Genomic DNA, 18,728 nt, shown 5'->3' on the forward strand with positions numbered 1-18,728 from the left:
AAAAAGAAAATCTAACTAATAACAAATGAAAATATTTAAAATGTTTTAACAGTAAAAAAAAAAAAAAAAAAATATTTTAAACCATTGAATAAAATAATGAAAAGTCTTAAAATGATCATTCTATAAAACTATTGCTATGTCATATTGTTATGCTAATATTGAAGTGATAAAATGCTTACTTTGTAAGCAAATTATCAAATTTGTATTCCCACATATATATATATATATATATATATATATATATATATATATATATATATATATATATATATATATATATATATATATATATATATATATATATATATATATATATATTTAATAGATTCATGTATATTAAATACAAAATAACATAAAATATTTACCAGTTTCAACTTCTTTTTCCATTTCTGAAAGTCTTGCTTCCAATTCCATAACCTGTACAAAAATTGTTTACACCTTAATTTTAATCTACACCTATATAGGTCACCCCTATACCCCTATCTAGAGTTCTAATTCCAACCATTAACTGCTTGTAATACTAATATCAAGCCTTGTGTTATAATAGCAGGCCTTGTTTTAAAGCGTCAAGCATAGAGCAATTTACATACGTCTTTAAGTGATTTTTAAGTAAGCAGTAAGCGATTTCAGTTAAGCGATTTTTTATCATTTTTTAACTTTTATATTATACTATAAGCGGTAAGATAAAAGAAGTAATTAATTTTAAAAAGTCACATTAACTTTTGAATGATGTTTATGTAAAAATATTTCTTACAAAAGTTTCAATGACAATTATACTTGATAATAATAAATAATAAATTTTTTCATTAGTAAATATTTACTAATGAAAAAAACTTAAATAAAATTAAAAGTTTATTTTAATTTTTATTTTATTTTATTGTAATAATTGATTTTTTAAGCTTGATCATAAAAACATAATTTAATTCTGATATAAAATAAATGATTTAATTTAAAACTAATTTAATAAAAATAAATAGTTTTATTCTGATAAAAAAAATATAATTTAACTTAGATTTTAAAAATATTTTTAAGTTTATTAAAATTAAAGTTAATGCTTGGGTTTTATTGGGGAATAATACTAATATTGTTAAATATTGAAATTTTATTTGTTCTTAAAAAAAAAAAGCTCATTTTTATTGCAATTATTTTTTCGGTTTTCCTTCCTAAACAATTTTTTTTAAAACTAAATTTAATTTTAAATAAACGGCTGCATCAAAAGTTTGCATAAAATGTAACTTAAACTTTTTTTTATACAATGCAAGTTAAACTGCAGAGATTATTTTTAAAAAAAGATATATTCAGCGATGTAATTTTAATAACGAAATAATAAACTAATAAACTTTAAATAAATAAAGTAAACAAATAATGTAATTTTTTTTATTTGTTACTCTCTAATTTTTTTTAAATAAAAAATCATTTGAAGTTGAAAAGGTGCAATTAGAAGTTAAGAAATAATCATTTTAAAAACACAAAACTTTAACATGTTTTAATTCATTTATGCAAATGTCGAGAAAAGAAAAAAATTTGCTAATAACATTTAAAAAAATGCAATATTAATTTTATTATTTATTTAAAAAAAAACATTCCTTTATAGTAATAATAAAAAAGCTGTTAAATAACGTTTAACTTGTTTTGCGGTAATTAATATTATTGCAGTAATTTAAAAAAGTTAATGTCTTTAGAATGTAAAAAATTAAAGAGAATTTTATGATGTCATATATTGCGTCAAGCTTATGCATTAAGCATTTTTTGTTTAAAATAAGGCCGTTAATAAAATAATTTTTTTTTTTAAATAAAATTAAAAATTTTTTTGCTTCTTATTAACTTCTTTTTAACCCTTTTTTTTTATTTTTAACATTACTTTTTAGCTTGCTTATTACCGGCTTTGTAACTACATTTAATAATATTTTATTTAAAGTTTCCTTTTTTTTTCTTCATTTCTCTAAACAAATTGGTTCCCAACAAAACCGCAAACAAGCAATATTTAAGTTTGGAGTTTATAAAAAAATTAAGAAGAGAGCTATAGGCTAAGAAAGCGATCAACTTATTCAAAAAACTGAAAATTCTGTCAGGAAAACATGAAAACAATAGAGAATTCCAAAGCACTAATGACAATTAAAGCGATTCCAAGCCTTAAAAAAAACATTTAGGGCTAAATTTTTATAAATCAAAACAAACAAACAAATGGATACCAAGAAAAACTAACTTTTTTCTTTTAGTTGAAGCTCACCTCTGTTTTGTTGTAGGTCTTCATAATATATGCAACAATCTACAGACTTGATAATTTTTTTCAAGCACATCTTATTCCTAAGAGTTTTATTACATGACGTTATTGATTTTTTTGTTTGTTTAAAAGATCAATTATGTAAACAAACAAAAATGCCATTGATGCCATGTACTAAAACTCTCAGGAATAAAACGCGCTTTCTTTTACTCACTCTCTTTAATATGAACACAACATGTCTCAGCTGTTTGTGATCTCTTTTAAAGATTCATATAAGTAGAGAATAGAATCAGAAGTAAAAATATGGCAAGCACAATAAAGAGAAGCAACCTAAACAGATGTTAACTTAGCAATAGATCATGTGTATAGTTTCCATGAAAAGTCAGTAACAAATGATAATCTAAGATGTAAAGCAGAGAACTTAGTAAGGGTGCTGCCATTCATCAAGGCAGTCAGTTCTAAGCTGTCAAAAAATGATGACTTTTTGTCAAGACTGGAATATATAGTTATGAAATGAGCAAATTAAACCTTAAAAGGTAAGATTATCAGAAATATGATTAATATAGATGTGGAGCAAAACAAGACTTTCAATGGCACCCCAGAAATTATTAGAAATGTAGGAGAGTGTTGTCCATCAAAGACTACTTTAATACTCTAATTAGAAAATAATCCAATAATTTCAATTTTAAAAGCTTTCCCAAACACACCATATGATACAAGCTTATGGACTAGTGAGCCAGACTTTATCCTAAGCTTTAAATATATCAAAATCAACATTGCTTTACTATATCAAACTTACTTTACCGCTTAGGCAGCAGTATAATGAGAGGATTGTATTGCATTGATTGTCAGAGAGTTAATAAGATATTAAAAGTTTGTTAATTTATCTGTGGTTTCAATTTTAAAAATTGGAACCACAGATACAATTTTCCAGCTGGAAGAAAAACAAGATTCAGTTTAGTATTCATTAAATAATTTATTGTTAGACTGTGGTAAGAGTTTAAGTAAGAGATAACTTTAGCAACAAAAGCAGGAGTAATTTGGATGTCAAACAGTGGATCAACCTGTTTCTTTGGGATAACAGGAATGAGTTAGAAGAATAGTTCTTAGCAAATAATTATTCTTTGGGAGAGATAAGATCAGATCCATATATGAGAGGTAGAATGTTATACAAGCTTTTTGTTAATGACATTCATTGTTAAAGATTTTTAAAAGTGTGGACTTACCCACACAAAAAACTATTTACTATAATTTATTTAAAGTTAAGCATAGTTAAAAATTATTATAATATTAAATTGTTTAAAACAATTTTTATTTTTATTTTTTCAATTGCTCACAACAAATTTTGCATCATTCTTTAAACTAAAAATAGAAACCAATTAATATTTTTAAATATATTTTTAAGTGAAAATAGTTATAAAAAAAATTTTATAATCTTTTTTTTGCAACTATTTTTACTTTAATATATATTTTTAAACATTGGTCAAATACCTGACTCTTGTTTCAATGTATTAAAGTTGATAATTGTTTATTCAATTAAAAATAGCTTAAAAACCATTAAACCATAGCTAAAGCTCTTCTTAAGTTTCTCTCTGTTCTCTTTTGGGTGATTCAAACTGTACTATGATCTCACTAAAACATTTAATGTAGTACATCAGACTCATAAGACTCACATACCACACCTTATACTACCCCCTAATAATAAGTGGCCGGGGTGGATATTTGACCAGGGGAAATATCCACCCTGGGTTTGTGACCGGTTTGTGCTGGGTTTGTGACTGGGGCAGCATAAACATTTACACATCCTAAAATACATTTTTTTATTCAAAGTTCATGTTATATTTTTTGTATATATGCATATATAAACATCATTATGACCAACAGATCATCATAATCATCAATATCAGGATCATGATCATCATTGGATCATCTTCTTTTTTGGCAAATACTACACCATATAGATACTAAAGTTTATATAAATATGAATTGATATTGTATGTCAGCATCTAAATAAATAGCAAACATATATGTTTATATCCATAATATGTATGCATATAATATAATATGCATAAAGTGCATTTTGAAAGCTTTTATTCTGGACTAAAAGTTTAGAAGCTTTTATTTCTATTCTTCAATTTTAAGTCAAGCCTCACTCTACTCCACATTCTTTACCAATTTGAGCAGTTGCTTTATTAATCATTTATTACATCTTTTTTACAAGAACATCTTTCTTAAGAACAAATATCTTTTTATTATTCCAAAAAATGTAAAAAGGTCCTGTCTGAAGTTAAGCTCTGTTATTCTTAGTTTAATAAATCTTATATTTTACATCAGATGTTAGGTTCTAGAGACTTTTGGTTAGTCTTCAACAATGTCATTAACTAAAGTAAGTCAATGCATTCCCAGAAAATACGTGCTGTTTTTCGTTTTGCCTATCCGCGCATGAGTATTTTATTTTAGATAACTTGGTCATGGACATTTGCAAGTTTTTTTATATTAAGCTTTGCAGAAAAAACTTAGTTTCAAAAAAAAAGAAAGCAAAACTAACAAAATAGAAAATTAAAATAAATTGAAGGAAAAAAAACAAACTAATAATTTAAATAACTTGTAAATGCTTTTTTTTTTTATTTCTTTAGAGTAATTGTTATTTTCAGCAACAAAATTGGATAAGGCAAAACAAAACAAAACAAAAAAGTCGACATTGAAAAGAATGATTTTCCTATATTTTATCTATTTGTTGTTCTTTAAAGAGGAAAGTGAAAATATAAATTGCTAACTGTTTGTAAAATATATTTGTATAATTTTAATGTAAAAAGTATATATTGTTTCTGTGTGAAAACGTCTGTGTAATTCATGTATATACTTTTATGTATAACTTTTTTGTTATATTTATTTGGTTCACAAGAATACGGAAGTTTAGCTTATTTGGATAAGGCGTTTACATAATAGACGGTAAGTCCGGGTTTCGAACACCAGCACTGTCCCTTTTTTAATTGTATCTCTCTCAAATACCGCTGGTCATATATTCGCTTTGTAATCATTTATCCAGAGTTGTTAACAAGGCCAAAAGTAGCAAGGCCAAGGCCACACTTTAAAAGACTAAGGCCACACATTACAAGGTCAAGGCCAAGATTAGGAGCGTCAAGGCCAAGGCCTTAAATTTTTGCCTCACATTAAGGCCGATTATTAACAAAACTGAAAGTAGCAAGTGCTGTGACAATAAAACCATATTTTGTAAAAATAGACCAAGGTTATGGGCAGAATTCAACGAAATCAATAAAAAAATGTATTTTTTTTTTATGGCCAAGGCCAAAACAATGAAGGCCAAGGCCAAAATTTTCAAGGCCAAGGCCTCGATTTTTCTTTTCTTTTTTGTATACCTTAAAATTTTTTTTGTTGAATGTTTACAAATGATACACATCTCTTCACATTCAGATTTCTTATACCATTTATACCTTTTAGTGTATTTTCTAAGTAAGGGGCACACATATATACATAGTTTTTAAGCTTAAACAGGCCATGCCATCTACACATTTTTCACACACCCTTAATTGTTTCATATTACCTTTCTATTCTTATATGTTATAACAATGAACAATTGTTATAAAAAAAAACAATTGTTAATAACTGTTTACGTATATTTCACCAATAACAAAGTAGACCAAAAGAAATGGGAAAAAAAAACAAAAAAATTTTGTAAGAGGTGGGGTTTTGAATCACAGACATTCTGTGTATGATGTAAACACCTTATCCAAATAAGCTAGATGTGCACATACTTGATGCACATGTAAATATAATTATATAATGAAAAAAGTTATACATAAAAGTATGTGCATTCATTACATTGATGTTTTCATATAGGGACAATAAATACTTGCTACATTAAAATTATACAAATTTTACAAACAGATAGCTATTTATATTTTTGCTAACCTTTAAAAAAAATAAAAAAAAAATATAGGAAAATAATTGTTTTTAATGTCGACATAAAAGGTATATCAAATAATAGAGAATTTAAAATACTAAATAGTGGTATAAATAACTGCATAATGCCAAAAATGGACTTAGTGCATTTCCCATATATACCAACAAAATATTATTTGAATATCCTATTTTGTTAGCTTCACTTTCTCTATTTTTAAAACTTATAATATAAAAATAATATAATATAAAAAACTTGCAAACCACTGTGACCAAGTTTTCTAAAAGAAAAAACTTGTGCGTGGACATACAAGACAAAAAACTGCATGTGTTTCCTGGAAAAACTTGAAGTCTGACATTTAATCTCTAATTCATGGGTCTGATCTTTTTACTTATCCCCAGAATAAAGCAGAGTTATTTGCAAAGAAATCTTACTCTAATTTGACTCAGAAATATAATTGTCACACTCTTCCTGACTGTCAAACAGATTAATCCAATGTTAAACATTGAAACCACTCTGGCTTCCAATACTAATATTAACTCTCAATTAAACACTTCTACAGTTTGTGCTCCAGACAAGATTTCCACCATAGTCTTAAAAAACTGTTTTCCAGAACTCTCTTCAATTTTTTTAAAAAGTGCTAAATAAGTGGTTCCAATTTTTCAAAACTTCAGAAAACACTTTGACTTCTCCAACTACCCTACGATTAGTTTATACTTTTTTCAAACTGCAGTATTAAAGTTACTTTTGAAAGCTTACACTCTTCTTTATTTCAAGTAACTTTAAGAGTACCACAAGGTATCATTGAAATCTAAAGTGCGCTGGCTATAATTTCAAACAGAGAAAACTGACAACCTACAACTTCAGTAAATAATTTCCTAGTATTTTTACTTATTCTTTATTTTAAAGTAACTCACAACTTAATAGTGGTTGCTTGCAACCTTGTTAAAAGTAAATCAGAGTTTGAAAATATATAAAAATATGGCAGTATTTAATAATTAGAAAATGCAAGCATAAAATTATAACATATAAAGAATTATAAATTTATCTGGCCCTGGCTATCAACCCCTGCTAAGTCTTATAGCTTTGCCGAGGCCAGGCCGGGTTTGCAAAAAGTCTCATTTTTAGCCAGAAACGGGGCCAGGGCCCCGGTCACTTACTACTACCTAATGGTTGACTGGGATTTCTTTATGATAATCCTTGGGTTGATGTTTTTAAAAATTGTGCTCCTTTTTAGTCTCCTGGATTTAGACAAAGCTTTAATTTTTTCTTGTCAGTTTAAACTTTTTTCTTTTGCGTGCAGCTGAAACTTCTAATTGTAATCATTTCTTTTATCTTTTACACAAGAACGACTCTCTTAAGAACAAATGTCTATTTATGATTAAAAAAACTTGATGAAAAAAGGTATTGCTGTTGCCAAGGTCCATTATTTAATTACTTTATTGTAGAAATTAGGTTCTAGAGATTTTTGGAAAATTGTTAATTAAAAAAAATTAATACGATCCTGTTTTTGATGTTTTATAACTTATTATTAATAAAGACTAGTTAATATTTCCATTTATTCTTATACATGAGACTGATCTTATTGCATCTCCCAAGCATTAGACAAAACAAATTGGAAATAACTTTTCCTCTAATTTAATCTTAAATCTAATAACTACTTTTTCTGTCATATTAGAACAAATAGGTTAATTGATTGTAAAACATCCAAAACACCCTGGTTTATTTTGCCTAGTTACTTCTCAGAATTAAAAACCTAATATGCCCGAAACATATATAATAATCTCCTATTATACCCGAAAATTATTTACTCTACATAATTTGTTTTTAATACAGAAACACAAAACTATTTAATCATTTTTAATATTCTTAAAAGATTAAAACAACAAACAGATTGAAACAAGCAAAAATGCAGTTATCGCTAAATTTAATTTTTTTTTAAAGTAACATCATTTTATTTTTAAATTAAATAAATATATATATATATATATATATATATATATATATATATATATATATATATATATATATATATATATATATATATATATATATATATATATGAGGGTTGTGTGTATATATATATACATATACACATAAACTTTTTCGAATAAAAGATCTCCAAAGAACTGATAATCGAGGAAAAAACTAGACAAAAAATTTTTTTCAGAACACTTAGGAACAGTCACACAAAAAAGGAAGAGACTTAAATGAGCAGTAACACAATATTGAACTTTAGTTGATGACACAAGAGATGCAAGCTCTTTAGAGCAGTGCCTATATTATAGTACTTATAGAAAAGAGAAAGAGAAGCATTATTATGACAAAGTGACAATGGTTGAAGGTTGGCTGCAAGAGCAGGTCCAACTATGTTTACAATTTGTCTAAAAAAGAAAGGGCATCATTCGAAGATCAGCTCTAGATATGCCACTAGTATTCTATACAAGGATGGATTAGAGATTTATAGAGATAAAGAGGAACCTTGAGAAACCCTTAAGGTTACAGGAAATGAAGAGTGCTGTCCATTGAGGACAACTTTTATACTATGATTGGAAGAAATCGATAATCTTAAAGATGTTAACTGATACATCAAAAGAATAGAGCTTATAAAAAAGACCAGCATGCCAAACTTTATCAAAGACTTTAGAAATGCCAAGAGCGATTGCCATAACCTTCTCACATCTATCTAATGCAAGATAAAACCTATCGGCTATTACTGTTAACAAATCAGCAGTAGAACAAGAACATCGAAAACTATATTGATGATCAGAAAGTAAGTTATTAGATTCAAGATAAGAGATTAAATGTTTGTTAATTAAAGACTCAAAAATCTTGCTAAAGATAGTAACAAAATGTATGGGAAGGTTGTTAGACAAGTCAGACCGCTCTCGAGAATTTTTTAAAATTAGGATAACAGATAACGCTCTACAGCAGGCTAGAAAACAAGACTCTGATAAGCACTTGTTAAATAGTTTCGAAAGTATAGACGACAACTCCGGAGAATACTTCTGCAAGACTATAAAAGGTACGGCTGTAGAAAAACAGGTATGGCTGTAAAAGAGTCTTAGCAGATACCGAACTGGAATGATATGAATGTCAAGCAATATATCAACCTGTTTGTCAACTATATCAGGTAGGATGTGATTAGTGGAATCAATAGATAAGATTGATGAAAAATTTTTAGCAAACAATTCAGCTTTATCTTTGAATGAGGTAACAAAATCTGAACCATGCAAGAGAGGTGGAATTACATACTTGCCCTTATTATAGACACTGTTTAAGATTATCAGATGTCTCAGGAGCTTTTATTTTTGAGATGAAATACAAGAATTGAGGAGCTGAGAACTTGACATTAAAAGAAACCTTTTTACAATGGCTTCTAGCAATAGTAAACAGGCATCTGTATTCTGGAGAATTGTTTTGGCAATAGATATGGAAGTAATGGTTATGATTGGAAACTGCAGCAGCACAATAAGAGGAAAACCATTGAGAAGAGTGAGTTTTTACCCAAGAGCCATCACGAAAAAAAAAGCACAGAAAGAGTCCCAGTCAACTTTAAGGTAGTTATAAGATGTACAATGATAGGGGGATTCTGATGATACAGAAAAATGACATAATAGTTTTAAAAAGATCAAACCATGATTAGAAGCACCTAAGGATGGATGTGAATAAACTGAGCACTTGACTAGGATTAAAAACAAGACATAACTTGAGTAGAGAAGGGAATTGATTTGGATAGTCTGGAAAGCGAGTTGGAAAGTTGACTATAGGTGTTAGAGTTGAGAAAGGCAAAACTTGTGGGCCTTAACGCCTGCAGAGCCACTGACATTAGAACCAAGCCATTCAGTGTGACGAGCGTTCAAGTCACCAACAACAAGAATATGGGCTGAAGGATAAAGAGAAAGACCTTGGTCAAATATGTATATATATATATATATATATATATATATATATATATATATATATATATATATATATATATATACACACACACACACCTTGTTTGTCTACGTTTATAGTTAACTTTACCATGTTTTTTGATAGTAAGCTTTTAAGAACTTGCAGCAAAATAAAGCTGTAAGAAAAGAAACTGCTGAGAATAAAACAGCAATATTCGAAGAAAGGAAACAAATGCTATACGAAATAGAAAATCTAAATTAAATAAAGTAAAAAAAATTGATAATTAAAAAAAGAAAATTTTGTCAATAAAATAATATACCTAAATATTTACTGTTTTTGTTTTCTTTTTTGCAGGGCGTTTGTTATTTTCTACTACCAAAAGTGATACAACTCGGGAAAAAAAAAAGCAGATTTTGTTCGATACTTGTCAGTCAGTATATTAAGGAAATACTCTATTATTTGCGCTAGAAATACAGACTTTAAAATTTGTTTTTTGAATGTTTTTGCTAAACTTTACTGTTTTTATCAATGCACAGGGATGCGAGAAAACTAATTGCCTTTTTTTTTTTTCTTCAAATAATTACGCAATTGATAGTTTTTTATTTATTATAAAACACATAATAAAAAAATAATTAGTTACTAAAATTTAAAACCCATTTTCAACGACTTTAAACGAAATCTAAAGCATGATTACTTTCATCATTAGCTTTTAAGTTAAATAAGTATGCTAGAAAAAAAAGTAATACTATTTTAGCATGATTTTTACATGCGCTTACTATGCGCTTGGTTGATATTTGACCAAGGCCAGGGCAGGGTTTGATAAAATATAGTTGGGGCCGGTTTGTGATCGGGGCGGCATAAACATTTATACATCCTAAAGTTTGTTTTTTTTTATTCAAAATTCATGTTATATTTTGTATATAAATGCATATACAAACATCATTATGATCAAAGTGATTGTCATAACCATCATGATCATCATGAACATTATCATCAACACCATAAAAAAAGGCAAAAGCCGATGGCGATCATCATCAAAATCATCACCAGGCTTTAGCCTTCCTCTTTTATGCTGCTTCTCAAATATAAACAATCTTGAGCATTTTTTTTTTTTAACTAAAGCTCATTCATACAATGTGTAAGGCACTCTCTTCAAATTGTATTACTTCTAACACTACCATTTTCTACTGAAGCTGCTACCTCTTTACATGCTGATACCTAAATTACTTTATTCTTTCCTAACAAACGTTGTTCAATAAAACATTTTTTCTAATCTGTCTAAGATTATGCCTCCTTTTCTTGTCTTGCTTGAGTCACACAGCACATCCATGTGATCATCTTCTATTTCGACAAATACTACACCATATAAATACTAAAGTTTATATAACAAAGAAAGGATATTGTATGCCAATATCTAAATAAATAGCAATTATATATGTTTATATCCATAATATGCATGCATAAAGTGCATCTTGGAAGCTTTTATTCTTTTTGGAATAAAAGTTTGGAAGCTTTTACAACTTCTCTTCAATTTTAAGTCAAGCTTAATTCTACTCCACATTTTTCAACATTAATCATTTTTTAAAATCTTTTTTGCAAGAACATCTTAAGATGATGTCTTTTTATTATTGCAAGAAGCCAATGTAAAAAAGTCCTGTCTGATGTTAAGCTTTGTTATTCTTTACTAAAGCTTTTATCGTATCTCAGATGTTAGGTTCTACAGACTTTTGGTTAGTCTTCAACAGTGTCATTAACTAAAGTAAGTCTAACATTTTATCTCTAATTCATGAGTTTGATCTTTTTACTTCTCCCCAGAATAAAGCAAAGTATTTGCAAAGAAATCTTACTCTAATTTGACTTGAATTTAATTGTCACACTCTTCCTGACAGTTAAACAGATTAACCCAATGTTAAACATAGAAATCACTCTGGCTTCCAATACTAATATTAATTCTCAATTAAAAACTTCTACAGTTTGTGCTCCAGACAAGATTTCCATCATATTCTTAAAAAAGTGTTCTCCAGAACTCTTTTCAATTTTTGCTAACTTTTTAAAAAGTGCTAAATAAGTGGTTCCAATTTTTCAAAACTCTAGAAAACACTTTGACCTCTCCAACTATCCTACGATTACTCTTCACTCTGTTATTAGCCTCTTTATATAAAGGTTTTAAAATTAAATTACTTCTTTCTATTTGCAGTATTAAAGTTACCCTTGATGGCCTACACTCTTTTTTATTTCAAGTAACTTCAAGGGTACCACAAGTTCTATCTTTACTCCTGTATTGTTTCTTATCTACAATAACAATCTTCATGAAATCTAGAGTGGCTCTATTTGGTGACGAATAAACTTTAAATTCTTGTCTTGACAAAAAATTTTCACTTTTCAATTGCTTAGAACAAGCAGCCGATTTTAAATTTGATCTCTCTTCTGTAACAGCCTAAGGCTTGCAGTGGCTTATGCATTTAAATTCTAGACCTAAAATCCACAATTTTTGTTAGACAACAAAACTCAATTATTTATTGCAAAAAAATATTGTAATATTGTTGGCATTCCTATATTGGCGAATAGCAACCCTCTAACTCTCAGGCAAAGTCTAAAAGTACATTGTAAATGTAACTAGACCTGTTTTATCTCCCAAGCTTGAGCCACACTCCCATTGTTGTAAGGTTGCATTTCTTTCTTTTTTCTACAAATACCTCCATGGTCAATGCTCAAGCGAGCTACCATCTCTATAAAGATAAACCAAAACTCATTCTTGCTTGTAAAAGGTTTCAACAAGTTGCATCTTTTTACTTTATCTGTCCCTTTGTGCTATAAAAACTTTAATTAATCCAATTTTTTTCCTTGAACATCAAAAAGAACCTTCTAACTTCTTTTTTATGCAACTTACAACCTTTTAAGCCTTCATTTATACATTTCCTAGTATTTTAATTTATTCTCTATTTTAAAGTAACTCATAACTTAATAGTGGTTGCTTGCAATCTTGTTGGAAGTAAATTAGAGTTGCATATATAAATATATGGCAGTATTTAATAAATAGTAAATGTAAGCATAAAATTATATTATATAAAGTATTATAAATTTTTATCTGGCCCTGACTATCAACCCCTGCTAAATCTTATAATTTTGCAGGGGCCAGGTTTGCAAAAGTTCTAATTTTCAGTTGGGGTTGGGGTCAAGGCCAGGGCCCTGGTCACTTACTACAATGCTCATGCAAAATTTTACTTAAAATGAATGCATTTGCTATTACTTTAAAAGAAAACATGCTAGAAAAAAAAATTTTATTATCATTAAGGTGAAAAAATGTTTGCTTGCTTAAAAGTTTTGAAATAAATTTTTAAGTTTTGCTGAAATATATAAAATCTAATAGAATATATAGAACTATTTTGTTTATTATAGTTTAGTTTATAATAATATGATTAAATACCTACTATTATAAATCTTATAATATTATATTAAGTATTTAATAATAACTTAATATAACAACTTATTAAATATTAAATATGATGATATTATTTTTAAAGGTTTTAAAAAAGAAAAGTCAATACAACTTTTATTTTATTTTTAGTTCCCTTTAATTTTAATTTCCTCAAGTTTATAGGTTTTTTTGTAAGTAAACAAATTTAACAAACTAAATTAAGAAAAATTCACTATTTTGTATTAATGGATAACATTTTACAATCACGCTTTTTTCACGGAAGTGTTTTTATGAGAAGTGTTCCTATGAGAAGTTAGCATTTATTTTGTTAAACATTCTTAAAAAAATACAATATATAATACTATTTTTTATATTTATATATATTTTTTTCAAAAGCATACAGCGTAAACTTATAGTTGCCACTTGATTATTGAAAACTAAAATAGAAGCTTAAAAAATATGAAGAAATCAAACGGTTGATATTAAAAAAAAAAAACATGCTTTCGCTTTTTTTATTGCTGACTTCACGTGATATACTTTTTAAATATGATTGGTTTTTGCTCATAACAATCTGAAAAAGCAATCTGTATGTTTATTATATCTAGTAATTTGTATTAATGTTGGAAATTGGGCAATATAAATGTTATTTTCCTATTATGTAAGTATTGAGAAAAAACGTCAAATAGCAAAAACATTTTTAAAAGCGAAATGACAAGAAAACGAATAAACATAAGAAAAAAAAGTAATCAAATTTGTCATAGTTCTAGCTTATATAGCAAATTAGTTTCTTAATTACACAGACTGATAAATATTCAATTGTTATTAAATTGTTATAAAATTTTTTTTTTCTTAACTTGTATCAAATTCAGTAGCTAAAAGTAACATCCACCCTAAAAAAAAGAATACAAAAGTTATATAAAAATATATTTTATTAAAATATATATTATTAAAAATTGATATTTTGTTACAATTTTGTTTCCTTTTTTTAATTTTTTTTTTCGCTCAGTTTTGATAGATTTATATATAGAGTTTTGCTGCGAATTATCGGAACGCTTTGAAAGTTAAAAAGTGCAAAATGCTGTGGTCAGTGTGCCTAAAAAAATTACTTTAAATGTGGACAAACAAGATGCACAACTGTACGAGCTTCCTGGGAAGACTTGTTGTAATAATGAATGCTTTAAACCCTTTGAATTTTCTTTTGGAAAACATTCTACTTTAAAGCAAGAGCTTGAAAGATGTCTCTACTTTAAAGACTGTAGAAGAAGTGTTCAGAGAGATTTTAGTGTGGAACTATTCATTTTACTATAAAAAAGACTATAGAAAAGATAGTATTCATAGAGATGTTTGTGTAGAACTATTTAATCTATGGGTAAATTATAATGCTTAAATAATATCTGTCATTAGAATTAAAACAAAGCTCAGTAGTTACATTGAAAATTTTATAAATTTGTGAACTATGCCAAAAAGAGGACAAAAATACAAAACAGATGCAAAGTAGATGCAGCAGGATTAATAGAAGAGACTAATCAACTATTTGATGTACATCAAAAAAACCACAAGAAATTAGCAGAAATCGAAAAGAAGTTTTATTTAAAATGACAGATAAAGATTACAAGTTTTATGAGGTGAGTATATCATCAAATAAACTAACAGACATGGTTATGTTTAGACCAAGATTTATAGCATTTTTTTTTTTTTTTTTTTTTTTTTGTATTATTCACCTCCCCAAGGCCCGAGGGGGGCCACTACAGTCGAGGAGGATACTCATTTTTTTTTTTTTTTTTCAATTTTTTAATTTTTTTTATTTTTTATTTTTTTTTAGTCGTTATTCGTGGTGCAACCCTCTCTCAACTCTTTAACTCTGAAACACAAACCTTGCCAAGCAAGGCCGCTGCGCGGAGAAACTAAGTTGAGCGCGGTACTTCCAGGGACGTGGTGGGAGTCGAACTCCGAACCTCTCGCTTACAAAGCGAGCGCTCTTACCACTACACCACTACCGCATTTACTCAATTAAAAAATTTTAATTCAAAAACTCAAATTCAAAATTAAATTAAAAATTCAAATACTCAAAACTAAATCCAGTAGGTAGAGATAAAAAGGGTTTTGATGAATTTTTTAATTTCAGGATCAAAAAACTAACAAGCACAGGATCAAAAAACTAACAAGCAATAAGAAGCAAAAAACTAACAAGCACTAACAAGCTAGTTCCTGAAACACCTTCTGAAGCCGAATTCAAAAAAAAGAGTTATTCAAAAAAGTCTCAAAGAAACTAGGAAACTAGATTCCTCTGAGATAAAAGCAACTGCTTTTTTCAAGAAATTAAAAAAGAAAGCTCTTAAGTATCTGGAGATAAGAAATTAGGTGCAAAAATGTCTGAGTAAATTTCAATTAGAAATGATTCAGATCCTGATTATAGTGGAGAAATATCAAAATCCGAACAAAATTGAAAAATTCTGAGCAAAATTGATCTGAGTTAAAATTGAACAAGGCTATGAATGCTAAAATGTGTGACAAGTGATTTATATAATTTTGTCATTAAAAGTAACAAATAAAAAAATAAAAAATAAAAAACAATCATACAAATGAATACTTTAATAGACATTGAGATATATATCAAATTTCTATTAAAACTTTTTTTCTTATACATTCTACTAAAAATCTCTTTTTCAATTATTAAATATAAGACTTATAGAGGTTTTCATGGTGAAGATGATTTTGTAGGAGAAACCGTTGACCATGAGGATGACAATGAAGCTAATGTTGGCAAAAGTGACTCTCAATAAATATGTCAGAGTACTTCTAAAGCCCAAGAATATTTTTTAAGCTGCATGTTATTATAGAGTGATCACAATTTCCCAATAGCACACAATTCCAAAAGTTTTGAGACTGATTAAAGATTATTGATGAACTTATTGATAAACCACTAAAGTTAAGACATGAGTGTTACAGCCAAAATATTGAAAGACGTTTAAAACTAGCTACTGAAGTTTCAGCATCTGTGGTTGGATACAATGACAGAGATGTTAATAAAAGTTATTTAAAATAAAATTAGGTCCAGAAAAGAATTAAAATTTCAAATCAAAAAGTGATTATATATATATATAACATTTATAATATATATACATAGTATATATATATATATATGTATATATATATATATGTGTGTGTGTATATATATATATATATATATATATATATATATATATATATATATATATATATATATATATATATATATATAAATATATATATATATATATATATATGTATATATATATATGTATATATATATATATATATATATATATATATATATATATATATATATATATATATATATATATATAAATATGTATAATATGTATATATATTTTTTGTTTGACCTAATTTTGTTTCAATAACTTTATCTCTGAAATCATTATACTCACCTCATAAAACTTGTATTCTTTATCTGTCATTTAAAATAAAACTTCTTTTCAATTTCTGCTAGTTTCTTGTGGTCTTTTTGATGTACATCAAATAGTTGATTACCCTTTTCTATTAATCCTGCTGCACCTAACTTCGTATCTGTTTCGTATTTTTTGTCCTTTTTTTCATTTTTGGCAAAGTTTGTAAATTTATAAAACTTTTAATGTAACTGATGAGCTTCATTTTAATTCTAATGATAGATATCGGATAAACATAATTTACCCATATTTTGAATAGTTCCACACTAACATCTCCATGAACACTGATTCTTTAAAGTAAAGATATATTTCAAGCACTTACTTTAAAGTGAGAAGTTTTCCAAAAGCAAATTCAAAGGGCTTAAAGCATTCATCCACAATGTATTTATTTGACTTATATATATCCATATATCTATATATATATATATACTAAACTGTAAAGAAAGTCTCGAGAGGGGCATATTAAATAATTGTGGTGACTCTAGTCAACCATATTTTCTGTGAGCTACCCTATCTGTGTTTATAAATCTTTTATGTTAACATTTCTAGTAGCTTACTAATTTTTTTAATTCTAAAAAATATATGAAAAAATTCAATGTGATTTCATGAAATTTAAACTTTTTATATTTTAGGATTGTTTATATAATTAACTGTATTATTTTATTCGAAAAATTTATCTAAAAGAATTCGGAAATCTTAAGCAAAAAAAAATTCTTATCTTTTAAAGGAACATAAAAAATAAGTTGGATGTACATTATTCTTACCAAACTGTAAAGAAAGTTATTGCTGCAAATCATTTTGTCTGTTTGATGTTAGACAAATAGATTCATATATATCACATCAGCAGTAATTTCCTATAGAAACCCAAGCTTTGCTTATCCATTCTTGCTTTGAAATCTATAAATGATTTATTTTATTTCTCATGACATTTTAACATTTTTGATTAGTTGAAACACTTTAAAAAAAATTTGAGCATGAACTTTTTCTAAAATTAAATAAATATATTTTCTGAGTTAGTGTAGTTTTTTCTATTGTTATGGTTGTGGCAAACCTCTCTTAACTCTTTGACAAACTAAACAGAGAAAAAAGTTACGACGCAGAGAAAAAAGTTGAGCAAGGCACCAGTGAAGTGGTGGGGATTAAACCACAAAATTCTTGTTTATGAATGACATAAATAATAAATTAACTCTTAATAAACACTCAATAAACTGAAGAGATTCTAACTATTACTAAATTTTATCATGTTACAATTTAAACAGTTCTTTCAAAAACCCTTTTTTTATTGTACCTCTAACTTCTCTAAAAATTTTATTATAGATTTTATAATGTTATCACCGGTAAGTCACAAAAATAATTGAAAAACAACCCAGAGATCATAAATACCTCAAATTGTGGTTTACCAACATTTTTTGATAAAAATTGCTTTTTTTATGAGTAGGTTTGCTTTATAAGTATTCATTATTAATAAGTAATTATTTTTATTAAATAATATTTGTTCTTTTTAAGAGAACTTTTGAGTTTTTTCTGCCAATATTTTAAAGCTACATTAGGAAATAATATGCAATATATAAATATAGCAATGATTGGAAGTTGTTTCATTATTTCTTTGAATGAAATTAAAATTTCCAAAAAAGTCTTTTTTTATGAACTAAAACATAATAACTTATTTCTCTTTCCTCTAATAAAAAGTTCATAAAAACATAATCAATTTTTTAATTCATTGCTGATACTACATGTGAAAATAATTACATGTTCTGAGCATAAATACAACATGTTTTGAATATAACTATATATTCTGAGCATAAATACAACATGTTT

At 27.0% G+C, this 18,728-nt stretch overlaps 1 protein-coding gene across 2 annotated transcripts in view; it reads right to left on the bottom strand.

Annotated features, from left to right (window-relative positions):
• The window catches only part of LOC100212337 (lissencephaly-1 homolog), a 66,989-nt gene that overhangs the window by 30,595 nt on the left and 17,666 nt on the right, over positions 1-18,728 (bottom strand). For both annotated transcript variants that reach the window (XM_065807827.1, XM_065807828.1), the window contains exon 5: positions 366-417. In XM_065807827.1, coding sequence (XP_065663899.1) covers positions 366-417 — 52 coding nt within the window. The remainder of the gene's footprint in view (positions 1-365; positions 418-18,728) is intronic.

The sequence above is a fragment of the Hydra vulgaris genome, chromosome 10 (genome assembly GCF_038396675.1).
Source record: "Hydra vulgaris chromosome 10, alternate assembly HydraT2T_AEP".
Classification (NCBI taxonomy): domain Eukaryota; kingdom Metazoa; phylum Cnidaria; class Hydrozoa; order Anthoathecata; family Hydridae; genus Hydra; species Hydra vulgaris.